The sequence below is a fragment of the Abrus precatorius genome, unplaced genomic scaffold (assembly GCF_003935025.1).
Source record: "Abrus precatorius isolate BTA unplaced genomic scaffold, Abrus_2018 Scaffold2, whole genome shotgun sequence".
Taxonomy (NCBI): Eukaryota; Viridiplantae; Streptophyta; class Magnoliopsida; order Fabales; family Fabaceae; genus Abrus; species Abrus precatorius.
Window position 1 is genome coordinate 34000034 of NW_020874362.1, and position 19111 is coordinate 34019144.

Sequence of the window (19111 nt, forward strand, 5' to 3'; positions counted from 1 at the left end):
CAATGCTGATGGGGACAATAAAAATATCCCAATTCTTGTCACCATTGAACATGCTTGCCAGTTTCACACATTAATTTTTTTTATAACAAATATTATATCTTTTTATTAAAAATCGCAAATGTTGATAATATCAAATTTTAAGTATCATAGTTATTGTAACTGAAAAATAGGTATATAACTGTTATTTATAAATTCAGTTTAAATACTGTCACCCCAAGAAGTATTAAATAGATATGGAGAGAAAAAATATAAAAAGTGATGTTATAGAAAAAAAAGTGAAGTGAAATTGGATCTAAGAAAAATGAAATGCAAAGTAAAATTATCATTATATTTGTATGAAAAACATAAAGTCTTTATAATTTTAAGATTTTATGCTGGTAAAGTTAACTATTGTTAATATTATTAACTTCAATATAATAAATTTTTCTTTCATTTTAAAATTTTACATTTTAATTATTTTTATAGAAAAATTTTAAAATTTCAAAAGTCAACACTAATTAAATTGAATTTTTTTATATTAACATTTTTTTTTGTCTCGTAAAGTGTACCAATCTAAAAAGTACTTAAGTTAACCATCATCCTCAACTTTATTTCTCTTCTTTACTCAGAAGAATTTCTAATTAGAGTGAAAAAACAGTATCTTAAACTACTTATTTTTGAAATTAACTCTTTTTAAAACATTATTTTTTGGCCGTAGATCTAAGCTCCTTGTAGCTTTTTAACTTACATTAAAAAAGACCTTGCGAAATACTGAGGTAGGATAAGTTTCTAAGTGCAATTTCATTTGAAGGTCATTTCTCTAACCCAACCATGATATCTAGGATGCTGATGTTTGTACTAAGATGTCTATTTCTGAGTTTAGTAGGTGTATTCATAGAAACCACTGTTGTACAAGGCTCAAACAGATGTAAGTACCCTGCAATATTCAACTTTGGTGACTCAAACTCGGACACCGGAGCCATATCTGCTGCATTCACTGTGTTGCATCCTCCCAATGGCGAAAACTTCTTGGGAAGTCTCTCAGGAAGGGCTTGTGATGGCTGTCTCATCATTGATTTCATCAGTAAGCAAAACATTCTATTCACTATCTTTCTCAGCTTCACATATAATTGATATTCTATCTAATTTTTAAGCTAAATGGGTTTAGGGTCGTACTTGTTGATTATTTAACTATATATGTGTTTGTATCTCCATTTTGTGAGCCAATGCAGCTGAAGAATTGAAGCTACCTTACCTTAGTGCATATTTGAACTCAGTTGGGTCCAATTATAGGCATGGTGCAAACTTTGCAACAGGAGGCTCTTCAATTCTTCCTGGTGGTTATAGTCCTTTCCATCTTGGCCTTCAAATATCGCAGTTCATACAGTTCAAGTCCCGCACCAAGATTCTCTTCCACAAGCTCTCTCACAACAGTAGTTAGTTTCTCTTCCCCACCACATTTGCTTTCAAACCTCTTCCACTTGTTAGTGTGTTAGCTGTTAGGTTCTCTAACTAAGCGGTGTTTCAACTTGTGTCAGCATAGGGCTATTGAGAATTTAATTTTAATAAATGACTAAAATTGACTGCATTATTGAGAAACCCAGTTTGTCATAGCAAAATGGCTCATTCCTTTTGACAGCAACAACTCATCCTTTGTGATATTTCAGTAACAGAACTATCTTATAAAAGCAGTATTCCAAGACCTGATGACTTCTCTAGGGCCATATACACCTTTGATATTGGACAAAATGATCTTGCCTACGGTCTTCTGCACACTTCAGAGGAAAAAGTTCAGGAGTCCATTCCCAATATCTTGAAGCAGTTCTCCCAAGCAGTGCAGGTAAGCAAACAAAGGCCTTGTGAGAAAAATTAGATTACAAGTTTTGTAGAACTCAAAACTTATCATGTCTAATGTTTTATAGCAACTATACAATGAAGAAGCAAGAGTGTTCTGGATTCACAACACAGGTCCCATTGGGTGCTTGCCCTTCAATTTCCTTTCTTACAAGTCAAAGCAGGGTAACCTGGATGCCAATGGTTGTGTGAAGCCCCAGAATGAGATTGCTGAGGAATTTAATAGGCAACTCAAGGACCAAGTATTTGAGCTAAGGAAAAAGCTCCCTCTAGCCAAGCTCACTTATGTTGATATGTATAGAGCCAAATATCAACTTGTCAGTAATGCAAAGAAGCTAGGTGATGTTCAAGTCTTGTGCATAAGTGGATTGCAGTGGCTAGTCACTATTAGAATTAACTTTCATGTACGCTTTTTGACAGGTTTTGTCAACCCTTTGAAGTTCTGTTGTGGCAGTTACCACGGTTATCAGATAACTTGTGGGAAGAAAAGCACATTAAATGAAACAGTTTACGGTAATGCATGTAAAAATTCATCTCAACTTGTGAGCTGGGACGGCATACACTACTCTGAAGCTGCAAACCGTTTGATTGCTAAAGGAATTCTTCGTGGAGACTTCTCCGACAAACCAGTTACTATTGGCCAGGCCTGTTTCTGAACACTGCATTTTCGATATGATATTTCAATAAGGGAATTAAGGGGTTTATTACTTTAAGAGAGAAAATAAAATATCATAGATTATGTTCTTGTTGGCCTCTCAAGTCTTTCTTTTCTTTTATTACCTTAAAACAATTTTAAAATAAGAACCTTTTGCTCATATATCCTTTTATATGTCACTAACCCAACAACAACTTGAGACTTTATATCTTAACATTTGTAGTTCCGAATTTTCTGGTTACTGTAATCGCAGAGCTGCCGTAGAAGATTTGAAAATATGGGTTACACCGTTCGTACGATATATGGTTGCATCTCAAATGTGAGAAGACACACCTGAATTAGTTTTACAAATAATATTCATTTCTTTGCATATAAAATTGAATTTCACCATTTATAAAATTAGTTAAATACGAATGAGAGAGAGAGTACTTCCTCTGTTTTAAGGACAACTCCATTCATAAATGAAACCTCCTTACATTTTTATTGTTTTTCCTCCAAATTTCTAAACAACGTGCAAACTGGCTATGGCCTATGTGTTTTATATATCTGCAGGTGCAGGTATAAATCATGGAACCTATAATGAATTTCTTAACATGTATCTTTAAGCAACATTAAAAGATTTGTATTTTTATTTAAAGAATTATAATATTAAAATATAAAAATTATCATATCTACAGTTTAGACTGCAGTGCTTTTCTTCGTTTTTTCTTAATCATCATTTTTTTATGATCAAGAGAACACAACTTTGGATGTAACGAACATGATTTTACAAATTTTTTCTGGCCAGTGTGCAGAGAAGCTGCTTTAATCAAAACTCCTTTTGATGTAGTCAAGACTAGATGACAGACACAGGTTAATAAAAAGTAGTAACACAATATTTAAGTTTGGCATGAACAAGACTTTTTTCATTATAAGAAAAGAAGATCATAGAGATCAATAATAAAAAATAAATTGTGTTAAGAGTTATAAAGCAAGGCTCTACGTTATAACTTGAAAATTTAAATTAATATATTGTTATGTTGTAAAGCTACTTGACTATTCAAATAAAGAGACATTGCTTGTCTTTCGTCTTAATGCGGTAGTTCTCAATGTTAATAATGTAAGAAAGTTAGTACGAGAAGCAACTATACTTTTACTTATATGCTAAAAATTGTGTGTATTTTTGCTACATGAAGACCCTACATTGGCAATTAGATTGAAAGGTTGTGATCAATTTAAACTTAACATCATGTAAATGAAAAAATGAGATAGATAGTGTAAGAAAAATCAGTTTTGATTTCACTATTATAAGACAGAATATGGTGCATCTTTTATTGAATTAATATAATTAGTTTTTTTAAAAGAACAAAAAGAGAAAGCTTTGTTCAACCAAAAACGTTTTTCTTTTCCTCTATTATATAATATAATAACGAGTTTAATTAATTTATTTACGGGTACCATAAAAAAAGTGAAGATCAAGCTTCTTGTGGGCTGCGATGGTAGTTTTTAACCAATCATAAACTTTCGATATAGTTAATTAATACTGTATTTCTTGTTAGTGTTTATGCATAAAAGATTATGTCTAAATTTACCCTAAGTAACATTTGAACATTAATTTACTAACTTGTTTACTTATATAATTTGTACTTGAAATAATTAAGTACTTACATGTTACATAAATGTTTGGATTAATTTTACTTTTATCTTTAAAAACTTGATAATAAGATATTAGAATCAAATGTATTAGAACAAGACATGAAATTAAGGAAGTAAACGAGTAAAATAGCAAAAATCAGTAAGTTAAAATTAGTGTCAATTTTAATTGGTACAATAATAGCCACCAATTAACGCGGAACATGTTGAAGATTCAACGGTTGCTTATAACCTTTACTAACTAAATCTCACTTTTTTTAAGTAATGCCATAGCAAAGTACCAAAGCATATATATATACGTATATAGTTAGAATTCGTTAATAGCAGTGTTTAAGACGACACTTTCTTAAATTAAATAAAATAATTTATTAATATTGTTATAAATTTATTTTCAATCAATACTTTAAATTTTTTAGATGTAAAACTATATATTAAATTACCATAATTAATATTTATGTTTACACTAGTCCTTTAATCTATTCTAATATTTAAATATTAAATAATTAAATCTTAATATTTTAACCAACCAATAACTAAGAGCTGATTAAAAATTATTTTAGAAATTTAGTCCTTATTTAAGTGAGTTCTTAATAATTTTCCAAGAATTTTAGTGTTAACAAAAGTACATTTTCCACTGACATGCAACGCAAGTTTGAAAATATTTTGCCCAAGATCTTTTCACAGCACGTCAGAACAAAAAGCAACCCCAATCACAGACTGAGAGCAATGATCTTAGTCTTACTTTCTACGATCTGCCGAAAGAAAGATGTAGAATTCACTTTCTTCTTTTAACAACACTCTTATAAGGAAACTTTAAGCATCCTCCTGAGGTGGGATTTAACACCATCCTTACATAATTACCTCGTTCTTTTACATCTCAAAATAGGTAATATAATAGATTAACTTAAATCTTACACACAAAGGAATTCAAAATTACGGTAAATGTCGTCATATAAGTGATTTGTAAACAAAAAACTTGAAGAAAATGGAAAACCGAGTGATAGAATCAATAAACCAATAGAAATCTGGCAAATAGTAACTAATACTAGTAAGAGAGTATTCTTGCGAAAGCCCAATTAATATTAAAAGTGCCACGGCACCACTTCATCTAATAGTGATTCAAATCTCTATATCGATACATAAATTACAGATGCTAACATGTTTTAAAAATCTAAAATGATTACATAGATATAGGTTGCAAGAAAAGGCTACATAGGAGAAGCACTTAAGAGATTCCGTTAAATACATTCATCCATTCACGATGAAAAGTAAAGTTTTGTTCCTCAAGAGATTCACACTTACATGACAAGAACCCAATGTGCAAATCTCTTGTTAATAAGTAATTCGATCTGTACAGGGATATACAAATGAGCTAGCTACTAGATACAATTTATCATCTCAACTTCACCACCAACCCACAATAACACAGGGCTGGATCTTCAGGCAGAAGTGGGAAGCAAGTGCTGCAACTCTATATATGATGATATAAACTAAATTTGCCGACTCGGGTTCGGACTTTTATGTGACTAACTTGAAGTGGAAGGGAATGACTATCCATCAAAGACAACAACAGCATACATTAAAATCTGTCTGTTGCATTCACTTACCTTATGTGAGAGTCATACGCGTCAAAAAGGGAGTCTGGAACAATCAGAGGCAACTTATCTATGTACATGAAAAGCCTCCTAAGATTATCCCTTGTAACTGTTGCCATATCCACCACATCCCTCCTATCAGTGAATACCCAGAGATCGCATGAGTTCACTCTCTTCAGACTGTCACGGCAAAATGGGCATGACTGCGATATTGTTCGCCTGCAAAACATATCAAATCATTTCAACCTTCAATTTAAACCAAGAAAATACTTTGTTTTGGAGCATGTGCTGGGAGGTATGAAACAGCAACATAAAATTTCGTATACTATGATAATAAAATGCACTGTAGTGGGTGGGGCTATAAAGCTATCGTTAATGGTGAGGTTCAAGAAAGGGTAAGGCCCACTTAAAGTTGGCAGCCTTATGTTGGTTTTGCAAGAGGCTAATTCCATGACTCAAAACTCTGACCTCTGGATCACTTGTAAACAACTCATAACAGTTGTATCAGACACCAACAGGGGTTGCTCAGGATCAAATAGCATTGACCAAAAGGTCTTGAATTCAAATCCTCTACGTGATCCTTTAAAGGTATGTCCTTTGTAAGTATCACTGCAAGCCCTCAGCCCAACTAGCTGTAGCTAATAGGCGAATTAGCTAAAAGAGACATGAGAACAGACTGTTGGAAGTGTTGGTTCATCAAGAACCTGAAAATAAGTCTTCTATCCAGTTAGAAATGCATGACTAAAGTGAAACAATGAATAGTCAAACAATGGGAGCCAAAAAAACATGCCTTTTTCTTCCATCGGTAAAAAATTGATGTGCCACACAGTCATCCCCAATTACACAGTTCATGATCAATCCCTTCAACCAAAATCAATCTAATAATTAAAAGGCAGCAGTCTGGCTTCATAGCCTAATACCTCCCTTCTCATTCACTTCCATTTAACACATCAAGCTGCAAAGAACCCATAACAGTTCCACAGGAGAACAGTGATACAAATTTTCTTTCTAGTCACTTCATTACTATAGTAGTAGTAGTACAGTAATTAAACCCTACTCCATTTCTCTAAGTTAAGAAGACCCTTTATGCTTGCACATTCCTCACATATAAAAACAATAGACTTCATAAAAGGGCAGAGGGCAACCATGAATACTGGATTGAATCAGGAGACATGCAAGATACATCCTCTTCTAGCAACTACTTACGCTTGCCATATTAGATCCAATCAATTTCTTAACATCAATTATTGCCATATTCACATTCAAGCAGCAATAACATCAAGCGACAACCCATACCTTCATATGCATGGTGCTTATGTTGTTGCAATCACACTGCAATCAAGCACAGGATTCCAAAAACAGTACACTTACACTGAGACTCGTAATTTCTAGTTTCTACTACTTACAACCTCTGTCATGGCAAAAGACATTTTACTTTACAAGGTCACAAACAGTTATGACCCAAACAGACCGAACAAGCCCAAAACCTACAAGAACCCAAGAAGGCTCAATGGATTACATTTTACTATTACGGAAATACTATAGTCATTCTATGGTGCATGAAATAAGCAATGACTGTTGGAGATTGGAGAAACATAAGAGATTATTGCTAGAGAAACAAAAAGAATCAAACCAACAACTCAAACAACCCCACATCTTCTTGCTTTTAAAAGAATATGGAGTGTCATACAATAACAGAGAGAGAGAGAGAGAGAGAGAGAGAGTTTGTGAGGTGAAGTACCATTCTCGGTAACATGTCAGGCACATGGCATGATTGCAGTTGGGTAACACAATCTTACTATTCATGTCCATGCATATTCCACATTCATCTTCTCTTTCAATGTCTATGTCAGAAGATTGCCTATACTCATCATCATCTCTTCTACGATACCTCTCCATGCATACGGCCTTTTGCTTTTTATCCTCAGTATCAGTGACACCCTTTTGAAGTTGCAACAGAGAAGGGTAAATGACCGCTGCTCAAAGCAGAAATTCAGTATGTCAGCAACAATCAAAACTAAAATGCAAAGTACCATGTAGTAGGTTAAAAAACAAGGGCAGATATACCATAGAATTCCCTAATACTTGCTTTTCTTTCATGTGTAGACATGGTGGTTGTCCCATCCACATACACCTACAACATGAGGCAAAATTTTCATCCTGTCCAAGTCCCTCATTTCAATATGTACACCTAAAAACCAAAACAACTTACCTTGTAAATAAGGATTCTTAACAGTCCAAGGGCCCCAGCAAGATGACAATCTGTCCATTGCACCAAAAAAAGAAACAGGTGTGCAGCTGGACTGTATGACATTCTCATCTGAAGGCTTGCGCCATCATATTCCCTTGGAAAATCTGAGGCCCTACAAATCCCAATAAATTAATTAGCATAATTATATTTCACATATTTACAAAGAATTATTATCATTGCAATATTTACAGACGACACCATTCCGATTTCTGCAGTGTAGCTTGCTTCTATAAAGACAATTTCACTACAGGCACAACACAAACACTAACTTTCACCGAACCATTGGAAAGCAACAACATGTAGCCTGTCACTTTAGCAGGAGATAGATACAACACAATAACATTCAGAGACTAAGAAGTAGCAATTTAACATCAAAATCATCATACTATGCAACGATTACTCAGAGAACTCAACCCCAATAAACGATTTGACAATTCCACACACACAAACTTTCCCAGACCAAAGAAGGAGACAGAGAGTGAGAGAAAAGGAATACATAGCGGATAATCAACACTAAAAAATCATTTTAACCATAATTTGTCAGTAATATTAAATGCACCCTATTTATGAAGGAACAAAAACAAACACGTGAAAAGAAAATTCACAGGCTAAACCCCATAAAATCATCATACCCAGAACAAACTCGTTCAGCAATCACCAACCAACCCCCCCCCCCCCCCCCAAAAAAAAAAAAATATTTTTTTCTAAAAACATTTAAAAAAAGGAAGGTTAACAGCCATTGACATGCCACCAACCTTTTAGGAACAGTGATCACACTCACATTAAAATGAAAAATTTAAGAAAGGAAGGATCATGAAAGTGAAAAAAAAAAAAACCCAGAAAACTCACAGGGTATTAGCGTGCTGGATATCAGCTTCAAGGACTTTCAGAGAGTCCTTGAAAGACTTGCGCATGGAAGCAACGTACATCTCACCCACTCAAAGGATCACAACCCAAACCACGAAAAAAGCAAACTTTTTTTTATCAATGGAAGAAGAAGAAGAAGAGATAATTTGTTTGGCTAATGAACCCTCAAATCACTGAGCTATATTTCTCGCTCTAGTTTCTCTCTCTATCTCTGAGACACTGAGAAGGAAGAGTGAAGAGAGAGAAAGAGAGTGCTTCGAGTTGCTTCTATGCTGTTCTTGAAAGCCAAGACGGTGAGGTGGTCAGGACACGTGTACGCACCAAAAGCGTCGCCCTCCATTATTAATAAATTCATAATTAATACTAATAAATACTACTACTTAGTACTTTTATCTACTAATTAAGTTATCGAATATCCTAAGACTACTAATAAAAAAATTTAGGAGTATAATTTTGAAAATTTGCCTATTCCCACGCATATATTTCTTTTTATTTAATCTTTTATTAAAAATCTCTCACCGCTGATATAATTAGAAGAGAAAAAAATTATTTTGTGATAATAAATATATTTTTAATTTTGACATATAGTTGATGTAAAAAATTTTATACCATCAATTAATTTTTAACTTTTGTTTGATTATAGCTTAAGATTAAACAATTAAGAAATAATTATTAAAAATGAAATAAAAGATTACTAAATATTGCATTTTAAATCAAATAAATTATTAAAAAAGTCATGAATGGTAGTTAAAAGTAAAAATACATAAAATATTATTTTGATGATGGAAATAGTTGAAATTATTATTAATATGTTAAAAATAGTGAATGATTAGTATATTGACGAGTGCTTAAGTGCGGTTTGAAGCAAAAGGTGTAATTTAATGTAGAAATGTGAAATGGAGAAAGAAAGGAGTGAATAAAGTTGGAGAAATGGGAGTGTGCGATGTGATGAATGAAAGAGGCTCTTATCCAAAATTGCACGCTCTTTTTCTCTCTCTTTCATTGTTTCCCACTTTACCTTTCATGCCTTTGGTAGCTTTGCCCACGCACTCTGTGTTCGTCGTTACTCCTTCTGCTTTTTCATTTTTAATAGGACACACCCAACCTTTTCAATTATTCAACTAATCTAATCTAATCTATTTATTTTACACTTCTATTATTTTATAAAATTATCAAATTTACCTAATCTTCCTTTTTCTTTAAATAATTTTACAATAATTTTAAAGTTTACTTTATTTTAAAATAATAAAAAATATATTAAGCATTATAAGTCTTATTATATGTAAATGAATATATCTTTTTCCATTCAAAATGTTATCTACATGATTATTTGGAATATTTTGTTGAAGGATTCTTTTTACTAATTTCTGAAAAGCATTAATAAAAATAAAAATAACTGTTTTATAGAAAATATATTCAATGTATTAAACATAATAAAGAAATATTTATTATTAATAATTTTTAATAAAAAAAACTTTTACTTTTAATTCTTTAATCAATACGTGTTGAAAGGAAAACATTTTTTCTTTTTTAAACAATGCTGGGGTTGCAAACAAGTGGAGAATTAATAATTGAGTTACATAATTTAAATTATTCTCTTTAAAAAAAAAAGAAGTTTGTTTTTGAATTTAATTAAAATGCATTGATAGAAAATACATTTTTTATATTATTATTTACAAATTTTGGTATTAATTTTTATAATAATTAATTAAAGGCAATAGGATATAAAATAAGGACCAGAGCACGAGCTATATATATATAATCGAATTACAAAGATCTAATTATATCGAACTTTTTGTCTTCCCAATCGAAACATTATCAATATCTGTTAAGCAAAGACAAGTTTAAAAGTTGTAGTATTAATAAGGTATGATTCCAGTACAATAATTTTCTTTTGAGATTGTCATTATTTCTCCAAAGATGATACTTTAATTGAATATAGTACTTTCCTCGATTATAACGTAAAATGTTAATTTTGCTTGATTGTAATATATTAATTTGATGTTAGCAAAGTCTAATTCAATTGATAAATAAGTAGATTCTTTAAGTATATTATAAAAAAATTTAATTATTTGTTGTGTGTATACAAAACTATTTTATTAAAAAACATTTTACTGGTTTTGCAAAATTTTTCACATCTGAAAAGAATAAATTTGATTGAGGAAAACCTTTAATACACACTGAAAGAAGTTTCTACCTAATACTCATTTGATGATTGAAATATATAGTTGACTTTTAATTTTTATATTAAAATATATTTAAGATAAATAATCTTGTGTAAATTATTGCCTTAACAAGAAAAAACGTCGACTAAAGTCATTAATGAACCTATAACTCCATCATCATCATTTTAAGGATATTTTTGGAAATAGTTAATTTTAAAAAATTATTTAAAATTATATTTAATTTGATATTTTCTCCTAAATTAGTAAAAAAGAAAAGAAGTTAAGTAAAATATTTTAAATATTAAAATAATATGATAATGTGAGAAACTTGTACTTGATCAATCTTCCATTGCACTGCATAATTCTAATTTTCATCTAAATATTTGCGCTTCCAATATAAATGAACAAATTAACTAAGCCATTTCAATGATTGAATCGTTCATTTAAGTTTACTACTTTTGTTACTTTTTAAGTTTTTATTTTCTATTTAAAGTTATTTTACACAATTTAAAAAAATAATTTAAATAAACTGAAGTATAAAAATAAATTTTTATATTATCATTTAGTCATAGATTTTCATATCAGAAAAAGCAGTTAATTTTTTATAATAATTAATATAAAATTTATATTTATCATATATTTAATTATTTTATAATGTAATTTTTTAATAAAAACAGTAAATTAAAATTAAAATTTTAAAAATAGTTAATTAATGTCTTAATTTATATAATTTTCAATTTTATCATTTGTTTCTTTAATCCATTAACTTCTTTTTATCCATTAATCATATTCATTCATCCTCAATATTAAATATAAAATACTCTTTTTGTTATTTTTATCAAAATATAATCTTATAATTTATTATTTCAATATATTAAATTTATTGTTTTAGAATTATTTTAACATACTAAGTTGTCAATATATATCATATGATTCTCTGACATCAAGTGCCTTAGTTTCGTTAATTTTTTAAAATTTTCTCGAATACTATTTATTAAAGATAATAATCCTAAACTTTTTATATCTACAAATATGAAATTCATGAACTTGAATTTCAGCACACTATATCAAATTAACAGCACAACTAAACACAAGACAACAACAATTGTAAACAAATGTAGGAGCAAGCAACGTAGCTATAATTAATATATTTCAGTTACAAATTAACGGTTACTCGATGCTAATAATTTAATTTATCCCCTTTAAATTAAATACAGGTAACATCGTGGAAGACAAAGTGAGAGTAGGTACCTATGACTTTTAATAAAACTATCCTACTGGGAGGGTAACCGACATTAATCAATTACTCGAAAAGAAGAAAGAATATTCATAATACAGTGCTACTTAGGTACGTAGTTTATCACCATTTTTCTTAGCTATTTTTAAATGCTTCCATTTCATGTATAAATGTCCACGAATAACAGCTACGTATGCAATAATGGACGACATGATTGAGCCAAACATATGAATTTAAAATAAATAAATAAAATATATTTGTATATACACATGAAGATGAATAAAGATTAAAAAAGAAATTTTTTACCATGAAAATAATATATTTAAAAAAACTATTATCATTTATTTAAAATACAACTCTTTAAAATTTAAAATTGAGTAAATGTTATATATAAAAGATAATAAAATTAAGATTTTTTAAAAATATAATAAAGATTTAATTGTATTTTGTGTCCTTTTAGTTAGACTTATGTGTGATTTTAGTTTTTCTTGTTTTTATCAAGTTAATTAACTATCTCTATTTTTAAAATTATACAAGATTAGTCCCTTTATTGATTTTATTCTACTTAAAATCTTCACATTATTATTATTGTCCAAATATTTAAGAAATTGCTGATAAATTTATGGTTTAAATAAGCTCTTAATCCTTATAAAAGCTACTACATTTGAAATTAGTCTTTAAAAAACACTTGAAAGACTTTTATCCTAATTAGTACAAAATGTTTAAAAAATTAAATAAATATTTAAGTATTTTTTTACCTATAAAAGTTATTAGGTCTAAATTAGGCCATACAAGATTTTTTTTTAATTTAAGATTTAATCTCAGAAAAAGCAAGTGAGTAAAAAATTAACTTTTATTGTTGAGACATCTGTCAAGTAAGTGTTTGGCCGACTATCAAAATTTTAACTTAACATTACCTTATGTCAAGCTATATAATATTATCTTATATAATACACTATTATCCTACTTAATATATTATTAGTCTAGATATCAACTCAGTATTAGCACTTTGTCTTTATTAATTTATTTTTTTTATGAACTCATTTTCTTTACACAACTCAACTCCAAACTCTCCTAATAAGGAAATCTCATATCAACAAATCTTTTACATGTTAATACATGCTCATTAGATTTGTATCTTGTAACAATTATATATTGGTTATAACAATATTAAGTATTTGATATGTGGCAATGCTAAATTAAATATTTGTTAGCTAACTAAACACTTAATTAATAGAAGTTTAAATAAAAATTGTTTTCTTTTACTTGTTAAATTTTTTAGACGCTAATTTCAAACACTAACTTTTATTAGAGCCAAAAATTGATTTAAATTTATATTTTAAAAATATCTTGTATTGGCTAGGATTAAATTCTATCATGTGTTAGATACATGGTAGTGCTAAGTTGAATTTTTTTAGTTCGTCATTTCATCACTCAACTAATACAAAGTTAATAATAAGAATTAATTTGTTATTCGTTTAATTTATTATTTAGTAAATTCTTAAGAATCAATTACAAATGTAACAAATTTTATTGAAACTAAAAAATCATTATATGAAATACTTTTAAATATTAAAAATAAAAAATAGTAAAATTTTGATAAGATTTTAAAAAAAATTAACATGTCAGATTAAGGTTTGATCAAGGAAAGAACAATTTTTAATAAAAAAATTACTAAATTTTGATGTTTGAATTGGTGTATTTTGAGAAAAAAAAATTGAAGCTTTAAATATTAAAATTTTGAGTAAATAAAATTGAGAATCTAACGGCCCATTTAGTGAAGATGATAGGATAAAAAATGATAAAATATAAAAACAAATTATGATAAAAGAAAGATAAACTTTTATTATATGCTATGTTTGATGTATATTAAGATAATAAATCATATAAGATTATGTCATCTTATTTAATGGTTTGTGAGAAAAAAATGTATATATATTAAAAATAAAAAATATTTTTGTGTACATGTAATATGAAAGTTTTGATATTAAATTGTAATAATTTTCTTTAATTCTTTTGCAATTAAAATGTATTTTTTGGAAATAAAATATAATTTTCTTCTTCTTTCTTCATTCTAGTCACCAAAATGTAGCCATGAATATCTTTCCCAAACCCTCATCTCTGTTGTAGTAGCCTAGTGCATGCAATTAGGCAAAATGGTGTTAATGGTAGCTGAAATTTGGTAGAACCTAATCTCAGAAACACTTGCTTAGCTTGGTCACCATTTAAGGATACCCTACAATTCTAAATCTATCAACACATACCATGGTGGATAGCCAACCATGGTGGGTGAGTGCAAAATGAGGATTCTCCATGTTTTATAGGGACTTTTGTTTTAAATTCATGATGCATTGCAGATTTAAAGTTTAGAGTTCGTTATAACATGTACTTTTTGTCTCAAAAAACTTTTACCAAAATATTTTGGATTGGATTCAAAATTGCGCATTTATAAATGCATTTTCAAATTGCACATTTTGGATAATGGTACAAATTAGTGTTTGAGTTAGCATAGCAGTCTTTTTGGTGTTCAATGGTTTATTGATATTTGCCTTGACTACTAAGAGCTTCAATAATGGAGTACGTAATATTGTATTTTGTGAATTCATTATTTAAAACTATTTTCTCTATAATCTATAGCGCTTCTCACCACAAAAATAAACTTGCTATTGCATTCTTAAGTTTTTGTGCATTTTTATGATATTGTAACTTGATGGATGAAGCTCAATTATGGAGCAAAGGGAAATGGGGTTCCCACCATTAGCCATCTATATATGACAATAATGAATATAGTGGATGGAGGTCAATTATGGAAGAAGGGGAAATCAAGCTTCTTAAGGAAACTCCAATACTTCTTTTAAATTTGAACTTACAGAAGATGAAGATTGCTAAGATTTATCATGGAAGAAAAAAATGATGGAGAAAAGATGTTCAAGCCAAAACATTTTTTTACATCCACATGACATTCAAGGTGTCATTTGATGTGATATATGAGCTATTTTTAGCATTTACTAACGTTAAGGGATGAAGCTAAAGGCATGTGGCTTGAATTAACACAATTTATCATGAAGTAATAGTATGAACTATTAGCTTATTGTAAGTAATTAAAAGTGATAAACATTATTAAAAATAATTATTATGTTTTTATTTTAAAACACAATTTTACCACTGTAAATTCTTCTAAAGTAGTCATTTATCAATGCAGTGTAATAAAAGCCAGAACGAGGGCATGCAACTTGACATTCCTAGCTGCTTTCTTGCCTCTCACCACACATAAAGCAGACAATATTTGAATGTTAGAAAATTGACGTAGATATGAGAATAAACAATTGGGTAATCAAATATTTACGTAGTTTATAGAAAGGCATAACATTTGCTTTCCGGAAATGTAATCTTGACGAAAACTAGAACTGTTGTTTATGTGAGTATTTTAGTTAAATGCCCCTTTAATTTTTTTAAAACGTTTATATATATATATATATATATATATATATATATATATATATATATATATAGATTAAAAATATTAACTTTATTAAAAAAATTATATTTTTTTATCACACATTATTCATTTTCTTTTTAAAATTTAAATTTTTTTCTTTTTCTTCCGCTCTTTCTCTTTTTTATGCTTGGTGTTCTTTTTTCTTGTCCTCTTGACTTTTTCTTTATTTTTCTTTCTTTTTTCAACCAAATGTGAGAGAAGAAAAAGGATAGGAAGAGAGAGATGAGAAAGAAGAAAAATAAAAAGAAAAATAAAACATGAATATGAATATGAAGCAAAAGATAAATAATGAAAAGATAATAAATTTTAATAGAATTAATGCTTTTAATGAAAAGGACTTGTTTTTTTAAAAAATTAGAAGACTAAACTAAAATTATTAAAAGTTAAAAGACAATGAAAAAAAATATAAAAGTTAAAAGAAGGTAAAGCTAATTGTTAAATTCTAATGCTAGTGTAAATAATTTGAATTGTTTGTGAACTATTTAATTTTGACTTATTAAATACTCAATTTAACTTATTTATTTAATAATAAATAATCCAAATTTAAAATTCATACTTTGCATGTTTAATATATATATATATATATATATATACACACACACACAATTTATCTAATTTTAACTTTTAAAATTTATATTTTAAAAAAATAACTATAATTTTTTAAAATATTATTTTCATAATAAAAAAATTATTTTTAACTTTACTACATATTTCTATAAATAAAATCATATTTTATTTAATTTTTTAAGCATAAATTTTTATTAAATGCTAAATTAATAAAAAATTATTGAAAGATTGTAAAAAAAAGTATAAATAAATGATTGAATCAAATTTAAACTTTAAATTTAACTCACTTAAATATTTTTTTAATACATAGAAGTCAAATTTACACTAAAAATATTTAGCGTAACTTCAATCATTCACATGACTCCACAAAATTAATGAGTATAATTTGCAGTCGAAAATGAAAGAGAGGTTGGATGAAGAATAAAAAAGAGTTAATATGGATATGAATAGGTTGAAGAGATGAATGTGCAAGTGCAAGGGTGTGGTAAGGGACCACAATTATTGTTCATAAATGTGGCAACTACATTCGGATCTACCATCCCAGTAATTAAGATTTATCATTCTGATTCAACACACGCACCTCCCAATATACCTCCCATCACTTTGTTGCCACAACACCCAACAATCAACCACTTACCTACCACTGTTACATTATTATTATTATTATCATACGTTTAAGTAACTTAATTACTATTTAAACCCTACTACCAATTTTTATTTATCAAAGGGAATAAAAATCTTTTTTAGCCTCATATATAAATACTTATTTCTATAATCAAATATTATACAAAAGGGGGGCATGAAACAACGATAATAGCTTTATGAATTTTGCTAAACCAATAAGTCAAAAAAATTAATAAATATAAAAGTGAATATATTTTTACTTTTTAACTAGTGCTTTGGGCTAGAGATGTTCGTAGATTGGACTGATTGATTTTTAAATAAAAAAACCATCTGATATATTCATAATTTATACTAGTTTAGTTTGGGTTAATTTAAACAAAATTAATTTGAATTCAATTAAAAGTGGTTTGAATTAAATTGGATGATTTATTTTTTATCTTAAAAATTAATTTTATCATTTTGCTACATTGTTTTTTAATAAAGTGAATTTTTATGTACAACATAAAATTTGTATAAAAATGTATAATATACAAGAATAATTTAAATTATTAAAAAAATACTTAATATAACCATGAAGAAAAATAAAATGTATTCTTAAAAATAATAATATAGTATAAATTTAAATTAAAACCATAAAAATAGTTAAATACTATACTTCTGTTAATATATAATCTTAAAGTATGTGTAAAATGTTAATTACACATACAAAGTTGGCTTGAATTAGATCAGTTTTTTAAAATGGAATTTGAAATGCAATCAATAATTTTTATTTTTATTTTTGGGTTTATTCAGTTTTATATTTTAGAATAAAATTTTTATTGTTTGCAATAAATCGGATCAATTGATCAATATCTCAACTTTGTGTCAAATATAATTTTTATTTTACCATTAAACTGTATTCTTGTATTACATTAGTTATTTGTGTCAAATTTAGTTAAAAATTGAATTACTATAAGATTGAGAATAAATAACTTTTACTTTTATATATTTTTAAAAATATATATTATGTTGATTTTAGTGTATATGAATAAATATTAAATAATTTTTAATTACTTGAAATTTTGTAAATTTTATATAATAGAAATTTTAAATTCAATGATTGACTTTATGATAAAATTATTTGATAAAAAAGTTAATAAAAGTAATATAGTTTATATTGATGTAATTTAACTTCTCATATATTTATATATCAAATGAAATCTTCAATTATTTTTCTCGAAAGTAAATTTTATAAAATTAATTTAATTTATATTTTTTTTAATTAAGCAGTTAAATTGATAAAGTTCAATTTTAATAAAATAGTTTATCTTTATTCTTTAGTAAGTCGTATTTCAGAAAAGAAAACTTTAAAAACATATTTGACATAGTATTTGATTGAATTTTCAAATAATACAAAATCAATATACTTATGTAATTATATGAATTTCTAATCAAACATCTAAGATCAAAATCTCTTTACTTACTTTATTAGAAAATTCAAAATCTTAGACAAATCAAAATGACAGAATCTGTGGGTGGGAGAAACACAACCACAAGTACCATAGTCAAAGTACACACAGTTTTCGACGTTTAAGGATTGAAAATATTGCACGTTCTGACTCGGATCCCTCTCATATTTTGTTGGCTACGCGGATAAGTTGAACTGTGAAACACTGAGCTATAGATATGATTACATTGACCAACACAACACATAAACACACACATTATTTATTAAAGAAATAGTAATAAAACTAAACAAAACCATACAACATGATTTGTTAATGAATTTATATAAAAAAGATACCATTTCTCATTGTAAATTAAAATAAGGCATGGTTATTTCTATATTTACTTCCTCTGTGTGTGTAGATTATTTTTTACTTAAAGGAAGCTAATTTTTGGTATAAATGTAAACAGAAATGGATAAAGAATACAAGTATACAAATAAATACGTAACTAATGTACAACACACACACACGTGTCCCAATTTAAATCTGTTTTCTGCAAAGCAATATTTAAAATGGGCATCAACCATTATTTTCTATTAATAACATAATAGTTGTTGGTGATCTGTCTAATAACAATATATTACTTTTTTATATATTAGGTCGCATACCTACTTGTCAATTTGGATAAACCTTCCAGCTAGACATAATCTCTCTCTTCCTATCTTTCATTCCCTATATATATTTAGCCACATACTATGA

The 19111-nt window shown here is 28.0% G+C and overlaps 2 protein-coding genes across 4 annotated transcripts; one reads left to right on the top strand and one right to left on the bottom strand.

Moving 5' to 3' along the window:
• The first annotated feature begins 770 nt into the window (after nt 1-770).
• Nucleotides 771-2515, top strand: LOC113859051 (GDSL esterase/lipase At5g14450-like). The gene is made up of 5 exons (XM_027491868.1): nt 771-1063; nt 1212-1415; nt 1647-1819; nt 1902-2172; nt 2254-2515. The coding sequence occupies exons 1-5, from the start codon at nt 811-813 to the stop codon at nt 2487-2489; spliced, it is 1137 nt and encodes a 378-aa protein (XP_027347669.1). The 5' UTR covers nt 771-810; the 3' UTR covers nt 2490-2515.
• A 2759-nt stretch (nt 2516-5274) lies between these two features.
• Nucleotides 5275-9070, bottom strand: LOC113857802 (E3 ubiquitin-protein ligase AIRP2-like). 3 transcript variants are annotated; one of them, XM_027490011.1, is made up of 5 exons: nt 8816-9070; nt 7928-8070; nt 7783-7849; nt 7457-7691; nt 5275-5934 (listed from the first exon to the last, which is right to left on the bottom strand). In XM_027490011.1, the coding sequence occupies exons 2-5, from the start codon at nt 8033-8035 to the stop codon at nt 5724-5726; spliced, it is 621 nt and encodes a 206-aa protein (XP_027345812.1). In that variant the 5' UTR covers nt 8036-8070; nt 8816-9070; the 3' UTR covers nt 5275-5723. The 3 variants fall into 3 exon arrangements, with proteins under 3 accessions (XP_027345812.1, XP_027345810.1, XP_027345811.1); XM_027490009.1 differs by having other exon boundaries at nt 7928-8078; XM_027490010.1 differs by having other exon boundaries at nt 7457-7638; nt 7775-7849; nt 7928-8078.
• Between the last annotated feature and the right edge of the window lie 10041 nt (nt 9071-19111).